The sequence below is a fragment of the Saimiri boliviensis genome, chromosome 8, assembly GCF_048565385.1.
Source record: "Saimiri boliviensis isolate mSaiBol1 chromosome 8, mSaiBol1.pri, whole genome shotgun sequence".
NCBI lineage: Eukaryota > Metazoa > Chordata > Mammalia > Primates > Cebidae > Saimiri > Saimiri boliviensis.
In genome coordinates, this window is record NC_133456.1 from 20,021,520 (window position 1) to 20,046,676 (window position 25,157).

The 25,157-nt window shown below is 58.1% G+C and overlaps 1 protein-coding gene across 17 annotated transcripts in view; it reads right to left on the minus strand.

Moving 5' to 3' along the window:
- IQSEC1 (IQ motif and Sec7 domain ArfGEF 1) overlaps positions 1–25,157 on the minus strand; it is a 383,968-nt gene that overhangs the window by 20,756 nt on the left and 338,055 nt on the right. For all 17 annotated transcript variants that reach the window (XM_039477279.2, XM_074404072.1, XM_074404071.1 and 14 more), the window contains 5 exons: positions 22,866–23,157; positions 16,853–18,102; positions 6,375–6,536; positions 3,978–4,100; positions 2,407–2,573 (listed from right to left, as the gene is read on the minus strand). In XM_039477279.2, the coding sequence (XP_039333213.2) occupies positions 2,407–2,573; positions 3,978–4,100; positions 6,375–6,536; positions 16,853–18,102; positions 22,866–23,157 (1,994 nt within the window). The remainder of the gene's footprint in view (positions 1–2,406; positions 2,574–3,977; positions 4,101–6,374; positions 6,537–16,852; positions 18,103–22,865; positions 23,158–25,157) is intronic.

Below are 25,157 nucleotides of genomic sequence, written 5' to 3' on the forward strand. Positions count from 1 at the left end.
GTGGGGGCAAGGATTTCCCTACAAAAAGGACAAGCTGTCTGTGGACTCGGCACTGAGCACCAGGCTGGCTCCGGGAGACCAGGGACCTGCCCGGCCTCTGCCATTTCCTGGCTGACGTGACCCTGGGGTGCACAAGGATGATGAGAAAAAACGTCCCTGAGCTCCAGGCTGAAAAGGGGTGATTCGGTGGGGACAGCCCAGGCTTGGGAGACAGAACCTGCAGCTCCCTCATTGAGACTGGGGTGCTCAGCCCCTTCTATGGGAAGCAGGGAGGTTCCTGCCACCCTGTTGCCCAGACAGCTGGCAGGACTGGGTGCAACCATGGACAGGAACCACAGAGCCGCTGCCACAGGGGTGTGGGCTGGCCACCACCTGACTCAGCAGCCCTGCCCGCCAAGCCTCTGCTCTGGGCCAGTCATTTCTGACTGGTTCCTCCTGTTATTTCTCATTCAGGTGCGTCCCAGATGACATGCAAGAGGTTCTAAAGTAAGAAAAAAAAAATCAGGCCAGACATGGTGGCTTAAGCCTGTAATCCCAGCACTTTGGGAGGCCAAGGTTGGAGGATCATTTGAGGCCAAGGAGTTTGAAACCAGCCTGAGCAACACAGTGAGACCCTACCTCTAGAAAAAAGTAAAATTAAAAATTAGCTGGGCATGGCGGTTTGTGCCTGTGGTCCCAGCTACCTGGGAGGCTGAGGCGGGAGGATCTCTTGAGCCTGGGAGGTCAAGGGTAAAGTGAGATGTGATTGCATCACTGAGCTCCAGCCTGGGTGACAAAGTAAGACTGTGTCTCGATAAATAAACAAATAAATTTAAACAAATCAGAGACCCTCAAACTGCCCTTGGGCTGCCAGAGGGAGACCCTGTCTCTAAATATGAATAAATAAATAAAATAAAACAAATTAATTAAAAGAAATCAGAGGCCCTCAAACTCCCCCTAGGTTGCCAATAGCATGCAGCACACAGCTGGCTTTCCTGGAGGTGATGAGTGGCCAGCCTCCATCAGGGATCATGTGGGAGGCTGTAAATCCCAGAAACAGGTTCAGCCCCATGGGGCGGCTCAGGGTAAGGGAGGCCCTGGGTGGATGCAGAGGAGGGCCCAACCCCGTGGCTGCTGCTTGGACACCTGGGCCTGGAAGTACATCTGTTGCACCATCAAAGTGTCCACTGATGGCCCTTGGGAGCGCCCAAGATGCCTTGGTTCCCAGGAACTACAGACTCGATAGACTTAGGGCCTGCCATGCCCCTCCGACGTAGTAGAAGGCCATATGCAGTGACTGCTGGGTGCAGGGAATGGCTGTCTGTGAGCTCTAAGCCATCCTGCAGTCCGCTCAGCACCCCTTCCTGCCTCCCAAGGGAGGTGGCAGAACCACTCTGGTCTTGGAGCCTAGCTCGGGTGCCATCTCCCCGTAACCTCTGCTGCCTGGGGTTCCTGCCACAGTGGCATCCACCACCAGGGGAAGGTGAGAGCACCTGAGACCCCCAAGTGGAGCTGGAGCTGCTCCCTGGAGAGAGACCCTGTCCAAGGAGAGGGGATGGCAGAACCACCACTGAACAAACAGAATGAACAGCTTTGTCAGCTCCACACAGTCTTAAAGCCGGGCTGGATTCACACCGGCTCTTCTTTGCTTTGACAAACAGTGACACCCTTTCCAAGGAACTCTCAGTCCCTGTCCTTACAACTCACCCTCAGCTCTTGCAGCTAGGGTTCCCACAGGGGCAGAGGGACACAGTGCCTTCTCCCTTCCAGGGACTCTGGGGCACACAAGGGACACACTGGGCTGGCATGGAGCTACCTAGGAGAAGGTCACGGCCTTTTAGCTCCTTTCCTGTCTCTGATCACGAAAGGAGGACTCGCTTCCCACAGACCCCACACCCACACCTCCCGGCACTTGCCCACCTCCCCGAGGGCAGGGAGCCAGGTCTGCACCCCAGTGCCAGCAGCCGGAAGCTGCACTGGCTAGAATTCAGCAGCACTGCTTTCTTTTCATTGCATTTGTTTTTATAATTACTTTCTACACAAGGCAAATGCTACTGGTTTTCCATTTACAGTAGCAATGTCAAGTCCCCTTTTAAAATACATGCTTTTAGGTAAAAAGACAAAGAAAAATGCCAGTTTCATCCTTCAAGGACAAGCTAACAGTGTCACCTTCCCCGTGAGGAAGGTTTCCCAGCACGCTGAGGCCCTGGCCTGTGTCGCACGGGGGCTCCTCTCAGGCAGTGCTCTTTTCAGTCATCTGTGCTGTGCTCTCCGAAGGCCTCTCCATGCCAGGCCCTGGCGTGCTAGAGCCCAGCTCCCCAGCTCAAGGCTGCCTCACGCCCCTGTCTGCCCTCACACCTGGGGAGGGCTGGCCGGGGCAGGTGCGGGAGCAAGCCTGCAGATGGCCAACCGCCCGAGACAGCTCACCTCGGAGGTTCTTGATGAAGTCCTCCAGTTTCATCTTGCGCTCGGGCTTGACATTGGGGCTGTACATGTCGGTGTTCAGCAGGATGATGGCAAAGGCCAGGATGAAAATGGTATCTGGGTTCCGGAACTGCCGCACCACTCCGGGGTTGCAGATGCAGTAGCGCTGGCTGTGGGACGGGAGGGAGGGGGTCAGAGCCACGGTGCAGCAAGAAACACAGCCCCTCTGTCACCAGCAGAGGCTGTCACGCGCCACTGAGCCTCAGCTCCTGCCTCTGGTGAGTGACGATCATGCCTGCCTGTCAGAGCTGGCCCTGACTACCCACTCGCCCCCCTCACTCTACTGCAGTCCCTCCTGCCCTGCAAGGCTGGGCCCCTCTCCCTGCTGCCTGCAATGGGAATGTCACAGTGTGTCAAGTCTGCCCTCGAGGGCAGGTGAAAGGAGCCCAGGCCTTCTCCACACCAGCTCAGAGGGAGAGGCACCCCGCCTGTCTCAGCCATGGCTACCGAAGGGCCTCAGGTTCAACAGCCGTGGACCAACAGCTGCAAGAACATCCCCCGTCTTAGTGTCAGCCTGCTTGCCACTACCGCTGCCACCCTAGGAGCCCCTCCATTGGTGACTTCGTGGAGGGGCAGGTGACAAGAGGCAGGGACAGAGCAGAGGAGCCAGGCAAAGTACCAGGACTGAGGCTCATAAGCCCAGCTTAGTGCCCTCCCCTCCAGGAAGCCGTCCTGGAAGGAAGTGGGTGCATGCTGCCTCCCGCCAGGGCCCTGGGGTTGTCCTCCCTCTGTATCCTCAATCCTCCTGACCCACCACTGGTGCTGAGCCCAGAGGGCTGGGTTAGCAGCTGACTTGTGCCACTCATACCCAGCACTGAACACACAGACTCCTCCACAGCCAGTCTGCATGCGATCCCAGAATGGAGGACTGCAAAGTGACACAGGCTCACTGTTGGGTCAGGAGCTAGCCTATGTGTGCCCATGTGTCCTGTGTCATTTTGTCCTTGCACCCCTCTCTAGGGTATGTGTTATTGTTATTCCACTTCACAGGTGAAGAAATGAAGCACAGAGAAGTTAAGTAACCAGCACAGGGCCACACAGCCGGTAAGTGGTGGAGTCGGTGACTGAACCAGGCAACTGGCTGTCTGGCTTGTGCTCTGAGTCACTGTGCCGCTCCTTGTGAATGAGCAAATGAATGACTAGACGGATGGATCGTGGATGAACGCAGAGCTGTGGGGAACTTGGAGGAAGAGCATTCAGAATCCCGATTTGAACACCCAGAATCCTAGCAGTCGCGATCATAACCTCTTTCAACTTCGGTTTCCTTATCTTCACACAATTAGAATAATCAGTACAGTCTCCTCCACCCACACCACCTCACAATGGCTGAAAGGAGTCCGACACAGTGCCTGGAATGCAGGAGGGACCACTACCATCACCCCAAAAGCACTACTCAGGAAGACAAGGCCCTGTCTAGGGATGGCAGGGATGCAGCCTTTGGTCCATCCTCGGGCTCTGAAGCTGGGGACACCGTCCTCCCCCGATGCAGCACCCTCAGCCAGCCCGGGCCCCACCTGAAGGCCTCGATGAGCCGCTCCACTTTCTGAGCCTCCCCTTGGACACGAATGTGCGCCTGGAATTTCCTGAGGGCCTCGTCCAGCTCCATCGCAGAGAAGTCCATCTCGTCCACCACACAGCTGGAACAGAGACAGATGGTCCCACATAAACACCCCTTGTGGGTGCGACACACCCAGCCCACGCCCAGGTGGTGGTGCCTGGAGTCTCAGGAATGGGCTGCCTACTGGCAGGGAGGGCCCCTGCCTGACTCCATTCTATCAGCCAAGAGCCCTCAGAATGCAGCAAAAAGACCTCCAGTTTCTGGGGAGCCCGTGAAGCCCCTGGATCTAGGGAAGCATGTGTGCCTGTATTTACATGGACAGTTTTCTCAGAGGGGCAGAGCATATGGTTATTTGGATCAAAGCCCTTCTCAAGAGACAAACATTTTTAAGCACAGCCCTCACCAGGCACACAGTGGACGTTACTGTGAGTCTCCTCTCCTTCTGCATTGGGTTGGGGAGTTGGCTGCCATTTTCACAGTGAGGAAAGGGGTGCCGAGGGTGTTAACTTTCCGAATGAGCCTGTCCTCTTGTGAGGAGAGTATCAGGGTGGTGGGCTGGGTTTTGCAGGTGCTTTTCCAGGGACTTGAATGGGCCATGCACTCTCATCTGTGGCGCAGAGCCTGGAGGGGTGGCTGATGAATGTCTCTACATTCTTCCCATGGCCCTGCCCCCAGCACACCCTTCCAGTCCTTCCTATGGTGACCCCTGCACCAGGAACTCTGGGGCAGGCTCCACCTTCTGGCCCAGCTCCCTAATGATGTTTCGGTCACTCCCATGGGGCAGAGGCCTGGCTAGGCAGGCCTGATCCCTCTCCCAGGGCCATCCCTGCACGGGGGTGATGCAGCTGCTTCCACCCTCCTCCGAGCGCTCAAGGCCTCCTGGGGCAACAGACTTGAAGGTGGCTGTGGAGCAGTGGGGAGAGGGCAGCAGGGAGCAGGCAGGATTTGCTGAGCAGCAGGAGCAGTGGCCCTACAGATGCCTGGGGTGGTGGCCTGGGGGAGTCTGCCACTTCCTGAGGCCACTGCTATTTTCTGACATGAGGAGAACAATGTGCGGATTTCCTAAGGATCAGGGACCGGCTTGGAGTGGGGAGTTGGGGCAGTGTAGGAATGGCTGCAGGGGATGGGCGGGAGCTGGGCATTCACCAAGGAGCTCCTGGGCTTTCCCATGGACATTTCCTCAGGTCTGCTTCAAAGAGGGGAGGGGCGGTAGCACCCTATCCATACAGTAGGCTTCTCCAGGTGCTGAGCAGGGAGAAAGGCGCCCAGCCTCTGCATGCTTGGCCAACCACGGGCACAGACGTTCTGCTGGTGCCTGTCATGTGCTGTCCACATGTAGCCTCCTGGGTGTGGGGCTGGGACTACATGAGTACCTGCGCGAGTGAGTCCGTGTGTGGGAGGGTGTGTGCCCAGGCCAGCCCCTCCCACTCTGAGCCTCAGTTTCCCCACCTATGAGACCAAAAGGGCGACAGCACCCGCTGCCTCCTAGGGAAGCAGCAGAGACGGCAGGTGCACTTGCCAGCCCCAGGGAACATGAGGCCGCGTGCTCCAGGGACTGCTGCTCCTGGGCCCCTGCTCCCAGGCCCTCGCTGGTCCCCTCGGCTGCACGTGGGCAGGTCTGCACGGCTGGAAGGGACTGCCTCTGCTATGGGACAGCCAGCATGTTACTCTGCTCTGATTGCTATTCCTGGCCCACTGTTCCGGCTCAGAGAGTTGGGAACCCATTTTTCTGCAGGGCTTCAAGTAGCCGAGAGTGCTATGCTCGCCAGCTCTCTGAGCTGGGGGGAACTGTGGGATCAGGAGGTAGGGATAGACACACAGCCCAAATCTCCCAGCTGGGAGAATGAGCCAGGGGCAGAGCTTGGCACAGCTGCCCACAGGGAGGCAGCTCGCTTGGTCTGGCTCCCTATTGCTCTCCCCAGGGGTGAGCCAGGAGCAGGTAGGGCCTGTAGTCCATGCAGGAGGAGGGCAGCCAGGCCAGGGGAAGGGGCTCTGACCTCCAGTTGCTGGCTCCTGCCAGCCCTGCTGTGCGAGGTTGCAGGAACGTGGGTCACTGAGGGCTGTGATGCTCAGCACTGGGCTGGATCAGTTGTGCTTAGGGATGGAGGGAAGGGAGGGGCTAGGGTGCATGCCAGAGGGCAAGTGGACTGGCAATGCGATCCGTGTGTCGGACAGCAGGTGCCCACCTGCGTGCTGGGCAGATGTGGGGCATCTGCATGTGTGTGTCTAGAAGTTAAGAAGAGAGAAGTAGGGCCCCAGTCCATGTCCCAGCAAGCAGGGTAGGCCCGGCCCTGTGTATGCCCAGGGTGCATGAGGGCACGTGTGGAATTGGGTCCCACCCTGCAGAACTCACTCGAGCACGTCGCGGTTGAACTGCTTCTGCCGGTTGCCCAGGAACTCGCCGATCATCTGCCGGCTGAGGCCCTTGCGCTGCAGCAGGAAGTGGGCCACCCCCACGGGCGTGTCTGGCACGAAGCCACGCTCGATGAGGTACTGGACTCCCTTCTCAGGCTTCCTGGGGTGGGATGAGAAGCATACTCAGCCCCAGCTGCCCGGCCACTTGCCAGGCAGCTGGGGGGTGGATCTCCGCTCAGTGGATAGTTGACATTCTCCCTCCCTGCCCAACTGCACCAGCCCTCATCCCTGTAGGCATTTGGGAGTCTCTAGTTCCATCTCCTGCCTGAGTGGGGACTTAAAGAGCCCAGGCTGGCACTGGAAGACCCTGGGCTCCAGGCATCCTGCTCTGTCCCAAACCCCAGATGTGGGTGGCCTGGTACAAAAGTCTTCAACTAGACTCATCCAGACCTTGTACAAAGAATGGGCTGAGCTGGCTGCAGGGGTGCTTCCGTGGGTGCTGGAGCCAGGCCGTCACTCTCCTGCCCTGCCTGCAGTACCTTCTCGGCTACCCAGCACTGGCCCCAAAACTCCACACATACATTCAGAATTAGGATCCCTGTCCGGCCCAACTCCCTTTTCCCCTCAGTGTGAAAGCCACTGCCCCAGACTGCACTTCTGAGCAGACTGGAACCCTCCACCTGTCAACAGGCAATAAAACAGCAACCACAGCACCAGCAGGAGGCACTCACTTTACGCCGCCTGCAAGGCACCCTGTGCAAACTCACTTACCGGATTCCCACTCAGGGAGGTCAGCACTCTGGTTACCTGAGGTGCTCAGGAGCCCAGACTTGGGAGCCCAACAGTCATACGGCCTTCCAGGGGCCCTGGCTTCCCTGTTGTAAACACTGAGGAAGTAGTCAGATGCCTGCAACGACGCACTCAGTAAGTACCATGAGAGATTTCTATGCCAAGTCCCAATTCATGGGAGCGTGACGGAAGTGCAGAGTGGTAGTGTTTCTAGCTGGAGGCCACAGCACCGGCAGCAGGGCTGGCCCTGCAGTGCTGAGTGTGTCCAGTGGAGACCAGGCCCCTAGAGCATGGGTCATTCCGCTGGCTCAAGCCTCTCAGTGCCCAAGATGTGTGCAGAGCCAGGCCTGGGTAGGAAGGGGCACATGTTGTGGGCTGATGGGGCCTAGTGCCAGGCAGGCTGCGGGGCCATGGCATTGACCCTGCTGCTCATACTAGCCCTGGGAGCAGGCCCTGCCTCCGTTGTGGCACTCGGGCCATGTGAGCCCTGGCAGGCCTCTTCTCCCTTCCGGCCTCAGACGTCCTGCCCATCTTGTGGTCTGTCTGTCTCCTGCTTGGCTGACCTGGCAGGGTGGTCCTGGTGGTCAAAGGAGAAAGACTGGGCCGGGTGTGGTGGCTCACACCTGTAATTCCAGTACTTTGGAAGGCCAAGGCGGGTGGATGACCTGAGGTCAGGAGTTCCAGACCAGCCTGGCAACATGGTGAGACTCCATCTCTACTAAAAATCCCGAATTACTCAGGTGTAGTGGCTCACGCCTGTAATCCCAGCTACTCAGGAGGCTGAGGCAGGAGAATCGTTGAACTCAGGAGGCATGGATGCAGTGAGCTGAGACTGTACCACTGCACTCCAGCATGGACAAGAGAGCACGACTCTGTCTCAAAAACAAAGGACAGACTGGTGTGAGAGGAGGGGTTTGAAGATGGCCACACATGTGACCCTGGAGAATGGGTGTCATTCTCTGCGGAGTTTGCCAGGCCACTCAGGGAGCTGTGTGGAGCCATCAGGCCAGACCGGCTCCATGTCCCCCTGCCCTGAGTCCTCAGAGTCACCGAGGGCTGTCAAGCAGTTGGGACACCCTCCAGGGACATGTGCTTCCTCAAGAGTCCACGAGGGGCCCAGTGTGGCTTGTGCTCTCTTGCCTCATGGCACACTCAGTACCCGTGCTACGGTGTAATCGGCCGGGTCATCCACTAACTGGGGGGCTGGGCCTGACCCCTTAACCCAGTGGGTAGAGGTCAGCATTCTTCAGTCCCCGGAGTGGGGAATGGAGATGAAAGCCGGTGTCCACCTGCTGCATAACCTGCACAGCTCCTGGTTGATAGCAGTGCCCTGCCACCACTGCATTTCCACGTGCAAGTGAAAGCAAGCCTCCCGGCTGCAAGGTGACCCTGCTATTTTTACCCCAGGATGGCCACACCCCTAAGCTTGTCCCCAGGAGTGTGGCAGGGAGCAGCTACCAGCCCGCTTTGTCCTGGCACAGAAGTGGTAATGGAGTGGCACTGGTCCCTACCTGCCCCAGGGCCCCAGGACGGAAGGACCAGGGTTTCACTGTTCACAAGATCACATGCCTATGATTCGGGGTCTCCAACCAAGAACTGCTCCAATGCCCCAGGCCTCTACGGCCACAGCCAGAGCAGATCCTGGGTCCTCACCACCCTGCTCCATGCCAGCCCTAGCCCATACCCTCTTCTCCCTCCCTCAGCTTCCAGGGGAGGGGTCACCATGGCTCACCTACAGTTGGGTTTTCTTTGGCTCACACACCGTTAACAAAAAGAATTCTAGTTAGTTGCTAGTATTTAAAAACTGGAAGAGTGTACAAAAAATCTGGATTTCTGGCTTCTGAAAAATCAGACCTTCTGGCATCCCTGGCCGGTGCTCCCTGGTCCCTATGGCAGTGACTGGGGGAGCTGGGCTGGGCTGCTCCCACTCCCTGCTGCCTGCTCCCTTTCCCACACAGGTGCGTGCTCTGCCCCACACCCAGGCTGCCTGGTCCCTCCAGGCCACTGCTGCAGTGCCCAGGTCCAGGCCCAGACGGGTCCCGCCTTCTGTCGCTTCCCCGGCCAGTGGCTGCTCTCTCTTTTTGCCCCCATTCACCCGCTGGTGTTAATGTGCCACGTCCAGGGACTTCCAGGACAAGGCTCCTTGGCCCTGGAGGCACTCAGAGCACAGGGGGAAGGGGAGAAGCGGGGAGGGTGCTGCGGGAGGTGGACATGTGGGCTCTTCGGGATCGGGGAGCACCATGTGTCTGCTGTGCCAGGCTTCACTTGGTGAACATGGGTTGGGAGTAGGCTGTGGGCCCCTGTGGGTACAGCCGAGAGGCCTAGTCTGGACAGGCAACAGGGGACACAGACTCAGGGATCAGGCAGTTTTCTGAGGAGAGGCGACAGTGAGGACAAAGGCCCTGAGGTGAATGGGGAGACCTGAGAGGCTGCTCCAAAGCTGAACAAAGGGACCCCGGGGGGAGGCAAAGAGGGCAGTAGGCCGCCAGGCAGATGGCACTGTGCTGCAGGCCACAGGGAGGGGTCTGGCTTTCTCCCAGGTGGGCTGAGAAGGCCCAGAGTGCTGTGAAGAGAGCAGTGATGGGGGTTCTAAGTCCACATGGGTGATGCTGTGCTGGAGAGATCACAGGCCAGGGCCCAGCTGGCAGCTGAGTGAGGGGCTTCTGCGGACACCCAGGCGTGCTGCAGAAGAGGTGGGAGGGGGCCAGGTCGAGGACACAGTCTGAGGGCACAGGTGTCAATATTAGATGAGGGAATCTGTGGTGTGAGGTGGCTGAGGTGGGGCAGTGGAGGTAGGAGCAGGAAAGACAAGGAGCAGTGAGTCCAGGATGGCGTCAGCTTTCAGCTTTAACCTAGTACGGGGGATGGATTCCACCTGGCAGACTTCAAGGGCAATGCTGCAGAAGCGAGGATGCCCAGTGATGGGGCCTGGGCGGGTGACAAGGAGCTTGCCACTGACCCGAGGGGAGCTGGGGAGAGCTGTGACTGGACAGCTGGCTGGGGCTGGCTCCAGGGCAGGGCTGGGAGTCTCCACAAGGCTTCCTGAAGGAGTGACAGGTCCTCAAAACCCCCCCTGACAGCAGACAGCTGGCCAGAGAGCTGTCATTTACTGGTGGGAATCCCCTGCCATTGGGCCCTTGCTACCTCCCCCACTCCTAGCTCATATAGTGATGCCCTTCCTTCCCCAATCTGTTGGTAGTGGCCCTGCTGGGCGGTGAGTTCTCCATCCACCCGCGCCCCCTTCACGGAGCTCCAGAGGTCTACCAAGCATCACACAGGCTGGAGGTTGGCCTTTGGTGTGGCCCTGGGCCCCCACTGCCTCCTCTCGCAGTAGGACTTCACTTTTCTGGCCACTCTAGGGAGGGGGCTGTAGGACGTGCTTCAGCCACTCAACTGTGAGCCGAGGGGGTCTGTGTCACTTCAAGCGGGAAGCTGAACCGTCCCCTATGGACACCCACCTCCATTCATTCCACAAACATTTATCGAGCACCTACGCTGGCCAGGTGTTATGCTGGCACAGTGATGGTCCCCAACCTCAACAAACGCCTTCTAGTTGGAGAGGGAGACAGGAGGAGGTAAAGTCCGAGGATATAGAAACATGCTACAGTACAAGCATCAGGGCCATGGCTGGGAGAGCCAGAAGCCTGCACTTCTGTCTCAGCTCCACTTCTGGCTGGGAGACCCAGGTTGAGTTACTTACCCTCTCTGTGTCTCTGTATAATGGGGATAACGACAGCTCATACAACAGAGTTACTGTGAATAACCCATAAGTTCGTACTCAGCCAACACAAAATCCTTGACAGATAACAAAATGGGGGCACAGAAGGGTCAAAAAACTGGCTCCAGGCTGCCCAGCAAGATGAAGAGTGCTGGGACTTATAATCCACACTTCTGCCCCAGAAGTCCCTAAATATTCCCTCTACCCTCTGGACGCCCTTCCTGTTGCTGAAAATCTACTCTGTACAACTCTGCAGTCATCCTATCCCCATCGTCCCTCTGTGTACACCCGCTACTCTTTCTTCAGCTCTTCTTGCCTCCACCCTGTAAGGACCCAGCATCAACAGGTGCTGGCTGCAACCTTCTCACCATCTACACCTGACCTACCTCTGCACTCCGGGCCCTGCTGCCCGTTAAAATGCCCCATCAGGCAGTATAGTTGGAGCCCCCCAACTCCATCCCTGCAGTGTGCTCTCAGGTCTGGCCTTAGTTGCCTCTCTAAGCCTGGCTGAGCCAGCTTTTCCTGACATCAGATGCTGATTGAGATTCAAGTGTGACAGGTGAGCACAGACTGCACACCAGTCACTTCCTGCACACGCACCTCTCATGGTCATTCGGCTGCAAGCTGAGCTGCTGGTGGGAAGAGTGAGCTATGTGAGGCTCTGAGGAAGAGCCACTGCAAGGCTGTGGACTGCATGTGGGCAACACCTACCTGCTGGAGTCAAGCCCTGAGTGCTTACCCTGATATTTTCCCAGCAGGGGTGTGCAGGATGCAGAAGAGAGTTCTCTCGCTCTCTCTTTTAGACATGAGTCTTGCTGTGTTGCCCAGACTGGCCTCCAACTCTTGGGTTCAAGTGATCCTCCTACCTCAGCCTCCCAAGTAGGTGGGACCACAGGCATGTACCACTGTGCTTGGCTCCAGTCCTTTTTAACTGTTCAGGATGATTAAGAGATGTGGAAGAGGATGGATGCCCAGGCACCTAGCTTTGGCCTTCAGGTGTCCCAGCCCACGGACTCGAGCTCAGGCCGTAAGACCTGGTGGGCAGATTCTACTCTTTACTCCAGGCCAGTCAGAGCCCTGCATCCTGCTTGCCCAAGGAAGTGGTTCAGGGAGAGGCACGAGAGCCATGAGGAGCCGATGAGGGTAGAGAATCTCTCTTCTGTCTACTGGGGTTGCCTTGAGGTTGGGCTACAGGCTTGGGGTCTTCTAATGGCCCTCCTGTCCTGGGTTAAGAAGGATCTGGCAGGGGGACAGGGCCTACCCTGAGGCAGATGGAGCTAAGAAATACCCAGGACTTTTCAGGTCCATGAACCAGTAAAGCCTCTTTGTTCAACCCAGTTTGACTGAGTTCCTGTCATATGCAACAGAGAAGGCCATGATTAACTAAGAGACCAACACTGGGTTTGGATTGCCCAAGGATCCTCCTGGCCAGAGGTCTGAGCCCACCTGCAACCCAGACTCGAGTCCCCCCGAGGTCTTGCAGAGAGGTGCCACTTCCAGCCTTTCCCATACTGTCAGGGCCAGCAAGCTCGCCACCTCCTGAGGCTGCCTGCTCCATCAAGCTCTGACTTTTACACTGTACTTTCTGGTAGCGTGAACCCAAGTGGCTTCCCCAGTATCGATCCCAGAGAGAAGGCAGGAGAATTACCCTCTGAAGTGTGGCAAGCACCCCCGCAGGGCCTCCCTTGGTGCTGTCTTCCTCTCCGAGGCGCAGCACCAGCCACCTCAGATCCAGGGTAGGGCTAGGGATCCTGGGCTACAGGTGGCATCAAGGGCCACAGCTCACAGTGGCCCTTGTCTAGGGGAGCAGGGTCCCAACCTCCAAAGACCAAGCGCAAAGTGCTCCTAATAGAGCCCGTCCTTTAGACCGTCAGCACCGCAGGCTATGGGAGCAGCACCACACGTGCTCTGGGGCCAGCACTTCTGGTACGTGGCCTTAAGCTTGGGCCTGGGCTCTCGGCCTGGCTGCCAGCACATATGTTTCCCAGGATTGCTGTGAAGATTCAGTGAGACAATGGGCGGAAGGTGTTCGGCATGGGGCCGGCACTTGGTACAGGCTCTGCTTGCTGCTATCTTTATCAATGAGAGCAGACACATTAAACACGAGGAGTACAGAGCTGGAATGCACAGATCAGGGGCACCCTCTGAGCCCTGTTCCCACAGGTGGAGGGGAATGGCCGCCAGGGGCGCTAGAAGGGTGAAACAGCCATGTTCCCTGCAGGCTCCCAGTGACAGTGTCCCCTGCCTCCGTCCTATGGTAGCTCCAACAGGTGGATGGTCCCTGAGGCTGATGGGTGGGCCCCAGGGACTGTGTGCCGAGTGCAGTGGAGGCCAGGTCCACAGAAAGGGGCTGCCTCCAGGTGCAGGGCCCTGTGCTGGAGGTCCTCAGGGGCCCCAGTGAAAAGCTCCTAGCAAGCAGTCCAACCACACTGTCACGCCAGGTGGCCACCCAGGCAGCCACCCAGGCACTGCAAACATGTTCCTCAGACAAGCATCTCACTTCCTTTTGAGAGTGCCTGTGTCATCATGAAGCAGCTCTGAGGCCAAGGACACTCTTGCAGAGGTGGCAGAGGTCTGGTGTGGCCCACCTCTGACAAGATCACCTGGGCCCATGCCAGGGAGGAATGTGACAGAAAGGAAGTGGACACAGCCAGGCATGTACCCCTGCGGGCGTGTACCAGGTACAGGAGCAGAAGACGCTGGGGTGGGGTTCCAATCCGGAGGCGACAGACTCAGTGAGGTCCCTGCTGGGCACCTGCCCCAGCTCCACGTGCTGCAGTGGCCCCAGGACCCGTGCTTCAGGGCTGTGTGGCCTCCCACAAGTGGTGTGGCTCTGCCTCCTGGACCCAGTGTACAGATTTGTCACCCAGTAAGGAGATGGGAGCCCAGGGCTATAATTGTAGTGGCACTCCGTAGACCATGGATATTAAGAGGATGCGTTCAGGAGCCAAGTGGCCAGGGTGTGATGTCCCTAGTCACCTACCAACTGTGTGAGCCTCAGCTCACCCACTGCCCAGGGGAGCGTGCTTTAGTGCATGACAGGCCCTGGGAACCGTGCCTGGCACACTGTCAGCACATGGAAGAATTCGCCATTTTTGATATTTCTGACCGCTCGGCCCATCACAACACCTGTTGGGTCTTCCCAAAGCCCAGCGCTGGAAGCTCCCTTCCTGTGGCACTCACTCCGGGCACAGAAGCCCTAGCTGACCACAACAGCTGCTATCCACTGCACATTTTCCAGGTGCAGGCAGTGAGGCTCAGAGTTCAGGGAGTTGCCCCAGGTCCCGCAGCTGATAGGTAGCAGAGCCAGGGCTGAAACCCTCCTGCCTCTGGCTCCCCCACTTCCACCCTCCCGCAGGACTGCCAGCTGGGTGGGAGTGAGCAGCAGATGCCCGGAGGAACATCTGGACGCCTGGTAGACCTCAGCAGTCCCCTCGGCAGCCCTCGGGATGCCCTCCCCGCCAACTCGCACCAGTTTCTCAGGCTTCATTTCTGTTCTTCCTCCCCGCTCACTGCTGGCTCTCTCACTTTAATATGTGATTCCCTTAAAGGGGGTGTCCCTCCAGACAAGAGGCCTGCACCAGGAACGTCTACTGCTTCATTGCTGGGAACTGAGAGCTGTGCTGGAGGCTGGGCAAAGGCTGGGACACACCACCCGCAGGGAGAGAAGTGGAGGTGGCACACAGGTGCAGGGCCAGAGAAAGGGAAGGAAAAGAGCGGTTCCTACTTCAACTAAAAATGTGCCCAGCTAAGACCCGGCAACTCCACTTCCAGCCATCTCATCTATGGGCCTGCCGGGCGTGTGTGTGAGGATCATAGTTATTGTCACACCAGTGCTAGTTGTGAAAAGCTAGAAGCAACTGGCCTAGCCACGGCGGGGACTACCACACAGCAGCAAACAGGAGCAAGGCAGCCTGTGTGCAGAGCTCACGACACCCCCATAAGACAGCATCACAGTGCCGGGCCCCAAATGATGCCAGCAAAGATCCAACAGTAGTCTCTAAAACATAGCGAGGCCCTATCCTGCACCACGTCCTGCTCTCAGCATTTCACACAGACCAATGCTTCACCCTCACTGCCCTGGCAGGGGGGATGCTCCCGGCATCAGCCCATTTCACAGATGTGGCCACTGTGGGACGGGGGTTATGCTGGCCAAGGACATAGAGATAGGACAAGGGACAGCTACGATTTAAAGCCAGGCAGCCAGGCCCCAAAGCTGTGTTCTCAACCAAGGTTGTCTGGAGTTCCCCGGAGTGCACACAAATGCACAGGAAAAAAAATCTGGAAGGAGAGACTGCAACGCAACATGCTGAGTCCAAGAGGATGTTATCCTGAGCTGCAAGGCTTGCATCTTCCGCAAAGAATGCATTCACCTGCTACACAGAGCACTAAAAGTTAACTGAATAAGAATCTACACAGACCAAAGCTGGCTGGTTGAGGGAGGTGGATTTTTCCTGGCCTTTCTCCCCGCTGCTGGCCTCCACCTGTCTACTCTGCAGGGACCCCAGCCTCCCCTCTAGGGGAAATGGGCCTGGGTCGAGAGACGATCCTAGGGCTGGGCTATGCCCAGGAGCAGTGGGGACTGCTCAGGGCACAGACTTCAGGGACCATGTCAGGTGAGCCAGCAGGACGCGACCCTCCCCCATCTAGCATATTGCTCCAGCTGTGGCCGGTGCAGCAGTGAGAGCAGTTGTACTCTATGGCAAGCCACAGGCAGACTGGCAGCTCAGGAGAGAGCATCCTCGTAGATGTGAGATGTCCAAGACTCTTAGTTCTTAGCTGAGTAAACCAGTAAGCCACAGCCCCTGGCTGGCCCCAAGTGAATGCACCGTTCTCCAGAGGCTCTTCCTGAGACAGGCCTCTCTGACACCCCAAGATAGTGCTTCCATGTGTCCCAGGAATGGCGCAAAAGCACCATCTCCCCCAGTCTAGGAGAAGAGAGGACAGGGGGCAGACAGAACAGACAGCTCAGGCGCTGGCTTTAAGGTGGCCAGGCCCCACCGCACTGCACCAGTCACCACCCTAGTTTGACCTTCTGGGAAAACTGTCGTCTGCACCTGGCTCCCAAGATGTGTGTCAGGAACCACCAGCCCAGGGGAGTTGGTACCAGGCCAGCATCTGATGAGGCCAAATCCCAGTGGCCCAGGCAGTGGAAACAACAAAAAATCCCAGGTTGGACAGGAGCCTGCACATCCCCCAGGCCAAGTGCTCGGCCCTCCTTCCCTTCCTTTTGCTATTTTTGGCTGTGCTAAGAATAGTCTGCTTTAAATACCCATCGCTCCTTGGCTCTGCTCTCACGATGGCACCTTTCCAGGACCCCCTCGGGGAGCAGTGACTCCACGAACCCAACTCATGCAGCTCCCCAAGACCCCCAGACACAGCCCGGGGTCTGGCCTGCGTCTGTCTGAGTTCCCTCCCTACAGGACACGGTTCTGGGTCCGGCCAGCAACTGCCCCTGAGCACTCCTACCCCCACACATGGCCAAGGACTGGCCTGTGTCTATCCCTGTGCTCCCCACAAGACTCGGCCCTGGGTCTGGCCTGTCCTCCCCTGCCCCCAACGACACAACTGGTCACACCCCTGCTCAAAGGCCTCTGTGTCCCACATCACCCCTAGGCCTGACATCCACAGCTGGGCAGGGCATGGCCCAACAGACCCCACTCGCTGTGGGGGACTCAGGGGTGACGGGGCAGAAAGGCCTGGGACTCAAGTTGCTTCAGCACAGAAAGCCCTCATTCGGCCCCTGCTCAGCCTGTGTGTGCTGCCGTCCCCAACGGCAGCCCCAGGAAGGGCTGGGCCTCAGCACACACGCTGGCACCCTCCTAGCCACTGACCTTGCGTGGCAGCTTCCTACCCTCACGGGCCCACGTTGGACCTCAAGCTCCGCACCTGAAAGGATCCAGCAAGCCCACCTGCCAAGGCCCAGCAAGCCAGTGCCGCCCACCCTGCGGGGACGCCGCGGCACTCACTTGTTGAAGAGGTTCAGGCCGATGCGGTAGTGCCTCTTGCGGATGACGTCGTTGCTGAAGGCGGGCGAGTCCCAGCTGTTGCGGGCCTCCTTGTGGTAGGTCTGCTTGCTGAGTGTCTGCTCCCGCAGGCTGTCTCGGGACGACGACTCGGAGCTGCAGTTGATGGTGTCGTTGGAGTTGGATGTGCTGTTGATGCTGTCGTTGTCGCCGTCTGAGTAGTCCGACTCAGACTTGCTCTGCCGGTTGGCTGAGCCGTTGATGGCCAAGTGGCTATCCAGGGGCCTGGGGGGCCGGGGCCGCAACTCAGGCTCCTCTCGGGGGAGGCTCTTGGGGGGGCCGCTGTGGGGACCATGCTTGGGGCTGCCCTGCTGCCCGCCGAGGCTGCGCTCGTAGGCACTCTGCCTCTTGAGCGAGCCCCGCTCTGAGCGGTCACTGAGGTCCACGGAGCTGTCGCTGGGTGGCTCGATGGTGAGCAGCGGAAGATGCTCCACCCGCAGCCGCTGCTCTTGCCGCTCCAGTGACGGCGTGCTCCGGCAGCTCGTGTCTGTGTCGGCCTTGTCCTCCTTGTGGGCCAGGGCCCAGTAGTCCGGGGCGGTGCCCCCAGCCCGAAGCCGCAGGTCCGACTCAGTGCTGGACGGCCGGTCCCCCGCCTGCGAGAGGGGCAGAGGGGGCGACAGCTCCTCCTCGTCGATGTACAGGGTGACGTCGCTGTACGAGGCCGTCATCTCGTCCAGTTTGCGGTGGTCCATGCTGTGAAGGGCCGTCTGGGGCTCGGCGTCTCGGGCCCGCGCCGCATCCAGGGCCGGCGTGTCCTCAGTGTGCAGGCTGCGGCAGTTGAGGGCATCGTCAATGGACTCGGCCAGCGATTTCACCTGCCGGGAGAAGGCGTCCTCCAGCTCGGTGATGGCGTCCGCGAAGTCGCTGGAGGGGGCCGGAGACTTGAGGGTGGTCGGTTCGCTGAGGTCACCACACTCAGGGGGCACCAGGGCTCCCAGTTGGGAGCCATCGTTAGTCACTGAGACCTGCTTCCCCTCAAAGTAGGAGCTGTGCACCTTCTCAGGCCCCTCAAAGGAGAACTGCATCCTCATGTTGGACAGCACGATCCGGCGCGACATGCGGTTCTCTGACATGGAGCTGCGCAGACGCTCAAAGTTCTTGTTCATCTGGTACTGGCGGAACGCCGTCTGAATGGTGCGGGCCGCATGGCGGGTTACCAGGCGCCCCCCATACTTTCGTTCTAGCATCTCCACCTGGGGGTGGAAGAGGAGAATGAGGACAGCCCTGCATGTGGGTGCAGTGCCATATCTACCAAAGTCCTTCCCACTTCCCAGCCACGTGACTGTGCGACCTGGGAAAGTCCCAAAGTTGGTCAAAGTGACTGCTGAGGGATGCTTGAGGGCTTATGCAAAATATGAGTCCCGAGGTCAAACTGGATAGAGAAACACCAAGTTAAAATGAACGCAAGCATGTTTTTCCTCTCTCAGAACCTCCTGTTTTCACGGGAGACAGAGTCTCGCTCTGTTATCTAGGCTGAAGTGCAGTGGTACAGTCTCAGCTCACTGAAACCTCTGCCTCCCGGGTTCAGATGATCCTCCTGCCTCAACCTTTCAAGTAGCTGGGATTACAGGCTCCCGCCACCACGCCCAGCTAATTTCTGTGTTTTTAGTGGAGATGGGGTTTCACCATGTTGGCCAGGCTGGTCCTGAACTCCCGACCTCAGGTGATCTACCCGCCTTGGCCTCGCAAAGTGCTGAGATTACAGGCGTGAGTCACCATGCAGGGCCTTAGAAACTGTAAAAGGCACCGAGATACACTATGCTGAGTGTCCCCAGTGTCTTGAGCCACAGAAGTTCCTGGCCCTGGTACATCTTGAGGTATGCCATCTAACGAAACCCCTTTGGAGACCCTGGAAGAAGTATGCGCAGGTCAAGAGACAGGCTAAAGATCCCAGCAAGGTCTGGGGTGCCCAGGATGGGCCACGGGCTTCTGGACTCATTTCCTTTCAACAGTATCAACCAGGCAGCTCTTGTGGCCCAAGGGGTCACTGAGCTTAAAGGAGATCTGTGGGGTTTGCTGCACTGAGGAGCAGGCTTCGAGGCCAGATGTGTGAGTTCTAATCCGGGCTATGCCCCTTGGTAGCTGGGTGACCCAGAGTAAGCCCTGAGCCTGTGCAGTTCCTTGGTTTCCTTTTCTATTAAATGGGGTGGCACTGGGGCCTGACTCCTCTGACTGTGGTGAGTTCTGGAGACAGAGGCCAAGAGCTGGAGCAAGCCAAGCACAGGGGCAGCTGGGCTGGAGGACCCCCAGCTGCATTCTGGGAAGAGATTGACAGTTTTTAAAGCCCCCAGGCTCCCTTGCTCTACAGATAGGCAAATTCTGGCCCACAGAAGAGACTCAACACATACTCAAGATGCCTCCAGTCTCCGGAGCTGGCTCTCCCCTTTGAGCACCGCCATTCCTGATAGCTCATCTGGGCTGCATGGCTCGTTCCTGCCAGGGCTGGGCTACACGCAGGGAAGGGGCAGGGTGAGCCCCAGGCACCCGTGAGGCATGCAGACCTCCTGAATTCCTGAGGCACCCGTGACCAAGGGTGGCCCTGAGGGCCGCTCCCTGGGCCTTTTTCCTGAGTGGACAATGAACTCACCCCTGCGGCCAAGATAAGGAATTGGCTTCTCCACCAAGCCAGGCCTCTTGGGGTGCTGGGGTGGAGTGGGCATGTGATGTGGGGCTGCGAGCAGGCAAAGCGCTGCACCCCGCCTGTCTGGTCCCAGATGCCCACCACATCCTGGGTCACACCCGGGGGTGGAAAGGGAGGCACGAAGGTCCCTGCTTTGGAGGTGTGAGGGGTCTGCGAAGAAGAGCAGCAGCCACAGGCTCAGGACTGAAACAATGCCTAACAGACGGCCAGCAAATCGAAGGCTATGGCCTGCACCGGGAAGACTGGCTCAGGGCCACCGTGGGGCCTTGCACACCCACATGCGCCGCCTAGCCCTGGGTGGTCCCAGCAGGCTGGGTGAAAGAGAAGAGCTGGGGGGGCTTGAGGGGAGCAAATCAAAATGACTTTTCCAAGCCCAGCCAGGCCAGAGTCTGTTTTCCCTCTTGCCCTTTTACTGAACTCCATCCAAGAAATGACCTCACTTCCACATCTGTAAGCAGAAAGTTTCTATTTTTTGGGTTGTGAGTGGAGCTCAGAAAGCCCCTGGGGCCGATAAGAAACCCAGGGCTGAGATCTGGGAAGTCTTTCTTCCCTCCCTCTACTTTGTGGGCGGCACAAGAACCGGGAGCCCCAGCTCTGGCCTAGAGCTCCCCGCAGGGCCTTCTCGCGTGCTGGCTCCAGACCTCGCAGACCGGCCAGCCACCCTGTTTTCCTGAGACCTCCTGCCCAAACCTGTGTGTGTCGGGGGTGAAGGGACTTCAGAGCCCCTAGCAGTCTCTCCCCCAAGGGGACACACAGGGATCTAGGGCTGCTCTTTCTTGTCCCCAAACTCACTGTGGGCCATTCCTCTTCCTGGGCTGGAATTATTGCCAGGCCTGGTTGAAAAGTTTCCTGGGACCCAGTGGAGGAGATTCCGCTAACATGTACCCATCTACGGACTGTGCTGCTCAGGGGAGGGAAGCCGCTGACCCAAGACACGTGGTTCCTGGATAGAAGAATTGACCCCATGGCTGGGGCTCCCCAAGCCGGCCCTCACTTGTCCCTTCAAGGGAAACTTCTGAGCAGTACAGAAGAGAAATCAGGAAGAATGTCCTTCAGCAAAGCAAAACTGTCACTTCTTGACAACACAGGGACAGTACCTGACACCCACTCAAGTCTCCTGCTTCAGAGACAGAAAGCCACTGGAGGGCACAGTGGGCCCGGGGCCAGAAGAACACAGGAGACTTGTCCTTGGGCTCCTTTCACCTAAAACGGACTCTGCGTTACCCAGACTTAAAACTCCTCATGGAATCAGGCACCCTACTTTTTCATCTGGTGATTCTCATGCAACGTGTCCCATTCCCACTTCTGCTGAGCTTGCCAGGAAGCTCAGTGGGGCATCGAATCCTTAGTGGCCCTTGATGTCGCCTCCTCCCTCTCACCTCTTTGGTACCTCTTCCGGGCTTTACTTTCCATCTCACACACTCAGCAGGCTTTGCACCAGCTGTTGCCTCTTCCTCGAACAGCCAGCTCTAATGCCACCTTAGACAGGGCTTCCCAGCCAGCCTTACCCAGTGCTGTCACCTCACACAGCCGCCCTATTTCTTTCCCCAGTCTTTAGAATCCCCAGAGTTTGCATCACTTTCTGGAAGTCAACTGCCTCTGCACAGCTTACTTGATCTTGTCCAGCTCTGGTGCCACAGTGGCGCACAAGAGCAGGGGCCTCGTCTCACTCATGGGCACCCCGCGGTGTCTGGTGCATGGTGGGCGTTCAGATAACATGCATGAAATGAAAATGAACAGCTGCAGTCCTATGAGGCCCACAGTAAGCATATAATTCTCTTCACAGGCCTCTATTAAGTCCCAACCTTTCTCGTTTCTGTTTAAATGGCTCTGCTGCTGACATCTCTTAGTATAAACTGGTCCACTTTGGATCTGGGCATCATGGATAAAGGGAACAGAGGCTGCTCTGCCCTGGGTTAGCCTGGCCTACGTTGCAAGGCAGCACTGACAGCCAGGTAAGGAGGGGGCGGATGGGGGATTCCCTGTCAGGAGAGTGGATGACCGCCCCCCCACCCCCAGGCAGTATCTGCACCACTCCCTTGGGAAGCTGGGGCCACACTAGGCCCAGAACGCTACTCCTTAAAGGACAAACAGGGAGGACATATTCAGGACAACTTCAGTCTATACTCCCAGCAAACACAAACAAAAAAGAAACCCAAAAATTGATTTTAAAGAAAAAGGATAACTGGGAAGATCTGGGAGCAAGCAGAGGGCAGGCGGGGCCGCAGGATGGGTGTGGTGGGAGTGAAGGCCAGGAGGCTTCTGCGGCACAGACTCTGGGGAAGATGGGAAAGGGCCCTGGGGCCAGCAGGGGCAGAGGCGGCCACCTGGGTGTATAAAGAAGCTGTCCAGAGCGCATGCCCAGGAGCTGGAGGGAGTCCGGCAGCCCTCCCCAGCCTGCCCCTGCAAGCTTGCAGAGCCGCTGCCTGGGAGCCCAGGCTCCCCTGAAGCCAGAAACTGCTAAGGGTCTTGTCCATGCACTGGCTTACTGACTCCCTCACTCACCCATCTGTTCATTCACTCAGATCCTTATTAAAACGCCTACTGTGTGCATGTACTCAGAGGGACTTGGAAGTGAGAGCTCTTGGCCTCCCCAGGGACCACTCAGGTCCTCGCTCTTCCCCCTGCAGCCTATGATTCTCCTCTCCTGGCTCAACCCCAGCGGCTGCTTCTCAGCCTCCCTCAAGCCCAGCCCACCAGGAGCACCGTGGGTCTGGCCACCTCTAAGAGCCAAGACCCCTGGGGGACGAGTGTAGTTTTCAGTGGGGGGATTTCTCACAGGAGCAGGGAGGTGTGAGCCAGGAGGGGAAGGACAAGCAGCCTCACCTGGCTGGCTGTAGATGGTGTTCTGTCCAGAGTTTGTGCTACTTATGCTGTAAACGGACCTCCCTCCCTCAGCCCTCTCCTGCGTCCTTAGAACCTCAGTGGTCGGCCACATACCCAGTGTGTCCTGATGACATTGGGCCTGATGCCCAGAAACCTATCATGGCCTCCCAGATGTGGACCACGCAGGACGTGGAACCCGGGCCATGGCAAAGGCTCTCATGTGAGGACGACTCTCTGGAAGTCCCCAGAAGGAATGCTGGACAATCCAGGTCCTTCACACATGCCAGCCGGAGCCAGTTAGGGCAAGAGACTCCTGAGAGGAGCCACAGGCGGAGCTGGAACTGGGGCAGAGTCCTCAGCCTTAGCCCACATGCACTCCAACTCGAGTCCGTGGGAGACAGCTGCCACCATGCCTGGTGGGGGCACACCTGGTGGGCAGAGCTGCCCTGCGCTTGCATGTGTATGGCCTGAGGGGCTGTGCTTGCCTACCTGCTTGTCCTGCAGGTCTGAGGAGAGCTCATAGCTCTCGGAGAGTGAGCGTGAGCGCTTGATGGCCTCCTCCTCGGCCTGCTTGCGCAGGATGGAGGTCGAGTGCTGCAGCTTGGGCCTCCGCGTGCGCTGCTGCCCCGGCGGCCCCGAGTACAGCCCATAGGCTCCCACCGATGTGTGCTCGTAGTGATCCGGACTCAGGCTGGAACCAGGCACCAAGGGGCCCTGGGGGTAGGCCGAGGGGCTGTCCAGGGACGTGCCAGTCTCGCTGCTGGGTGCCTCACCTTCGACACTGTAGAGGACAGAGAGGCGAGAAGCTTCTGGTGAGCAGGAAACCTCAACATGATGCTAGGCCGAGGGACATGACCCCACCATGCTCCTAAAGGAGCCCCCACGCCCCTTCTTCTCATGCCCCACGGTTGAGTCCATGCATGCAGCCAGCAGGACCCTGCAAAGCCCTGCCACCCCACCCACTCGGGTTCCATTTCTCTGTGAAGCGCACCACCCTCTGACATCCCATACACTGATTTTGCTCACCGTCCATCACCCACAGGCAAATGAATGCCAGCTCCCTGAGGATGGCAGTTTTGGTCACTGGGTCACTGATCATCCCCAGAGCCCAGGGCAGTGTCTGGCACACAGCAAGTGCTCAGCAATTACTGACTCAGCAAATCCCGTCACCTTCTCTCCTACCACCTGCATTAAACACACCACTGATTTTAAACTTAAAAAAAAAAAAAAAAATTAACAAAAGCAATTCTGTACCGTAGGCCTATGTGGGGCCAGTCCTTGTGCTGGTGTTTTATGTGGGTGAACTGTGCCCCCCACACTCGTGTGTTGAAGCCCTGGCCCCCAGCACCTCAGCACAGGACTGTTTGGAAACAGGGTCTTTGTGGAGGTGATTACGTTAAAATAGAGTCACTGGGGTGGCCTGATCCAGCCAGACTGGTGTCTTTGCAGGCAGAAGAGATATGGCCATGGGTACGCACAGAAGGAGCAGCACTCGAGGACCCGGGAAGCAGACGACAGCCTACAGGCCAAGGAGAGGGGCTGCAGGGGACCCCACCCTGCTGATGCCCTGATCCTCAACTTCCAGGCTCCAGAACTGTGTGACAATAAATGTCTGTTGAAGACCCCTCTGTGTGGTGTTTGCCATGGGGAGTTTGGAAACTCAAACAATGCTGTATATACATTTTCTCTAAATCTTAAAAGCAGCCTACAAAGAGGAACCATCAACTCCCCTTTGCCAGGTGAGGAGACTGAGGCCTACAAGAGGTGCCAGGGTGACCCAGGTAGGAAGTAGGTGTCAGGGTTCAAGCCCAAGTGGTGGGACCCTGAGACCCGGTGTTCCCCTCTGCCTCACCACCTTCTGTCCCCGCAACATGTACACTATCCCTCTGACATCTCCAATCACCATGGGGGGCAGGGCCCCTGGTGGGGTCGTGTGGGGAGGGCTGATGAGCTCATCCCGACTCAGAACTCAAAGCCCTTTTTGCTGTTTGCAGACACTGGTTTCCACTGCAGGTGGCTTCTCAGGGTGGGACCAGCAGGGAAGGGAGAGAGTTATGTCACAGTTTCCAACACAATGTCCAGTTACCCTGCCAGGTGCCCTGTCCCCATCAGACCACTCAATCTTGGGCTGGAAGGACCTTGAAAGACCCTCTGCTTCCAGGGGCTGGGGTGGAGCTCCCACTAGATGGGCAGAGCAGAGAGACGGGCACACAGACCCCACCCACACAGCTGTGGTCCCCCCTCCCGGTGCCTTCTTCAGACCAATGGGAAGGCCCTGCACACAGCAGCCTAGGGCAGCGGGTCGAGCCCTGCTCTGCTCTGCTTCTGTCCCTGCTGCTCTTCAGGAGGTCTGCAGGACACCAGCACCCAGTGCACGTGACTGTCACTGACTCCAGGGAAGCCCGGAGCGGGAGCGCCAGGGAGGTGGCTTGGAGCAGAGGGCACGGCCAGTGGCTCAGGCAATAGGGAGTGGAGGCCCTTTGCTGCCAATTCTGCCCTGAGCCAGGACTGGGCAGCAGATCTCAGCACCTGCTTTCCAGCCTACAGATTAGGATAAGACTTCTGGCTCTGGCCTCCGGAGTCAGGCAGGGGATGCCCACCCCACCACCCAGGAGCTGGGCCATGACACAGGCCTCTGCCTGAGAGCGAGCCTGAATGAAGAAAGGGACCCAGGGCTCTCTGCCTGGCTCTGCCCTCATCCAACTGAAAATCAGGGCAGGCTGCCCCGCCCTTCAATGCCTCAGTTTCCCTATCAGTAACATGGTGGATTGGACTTGATGC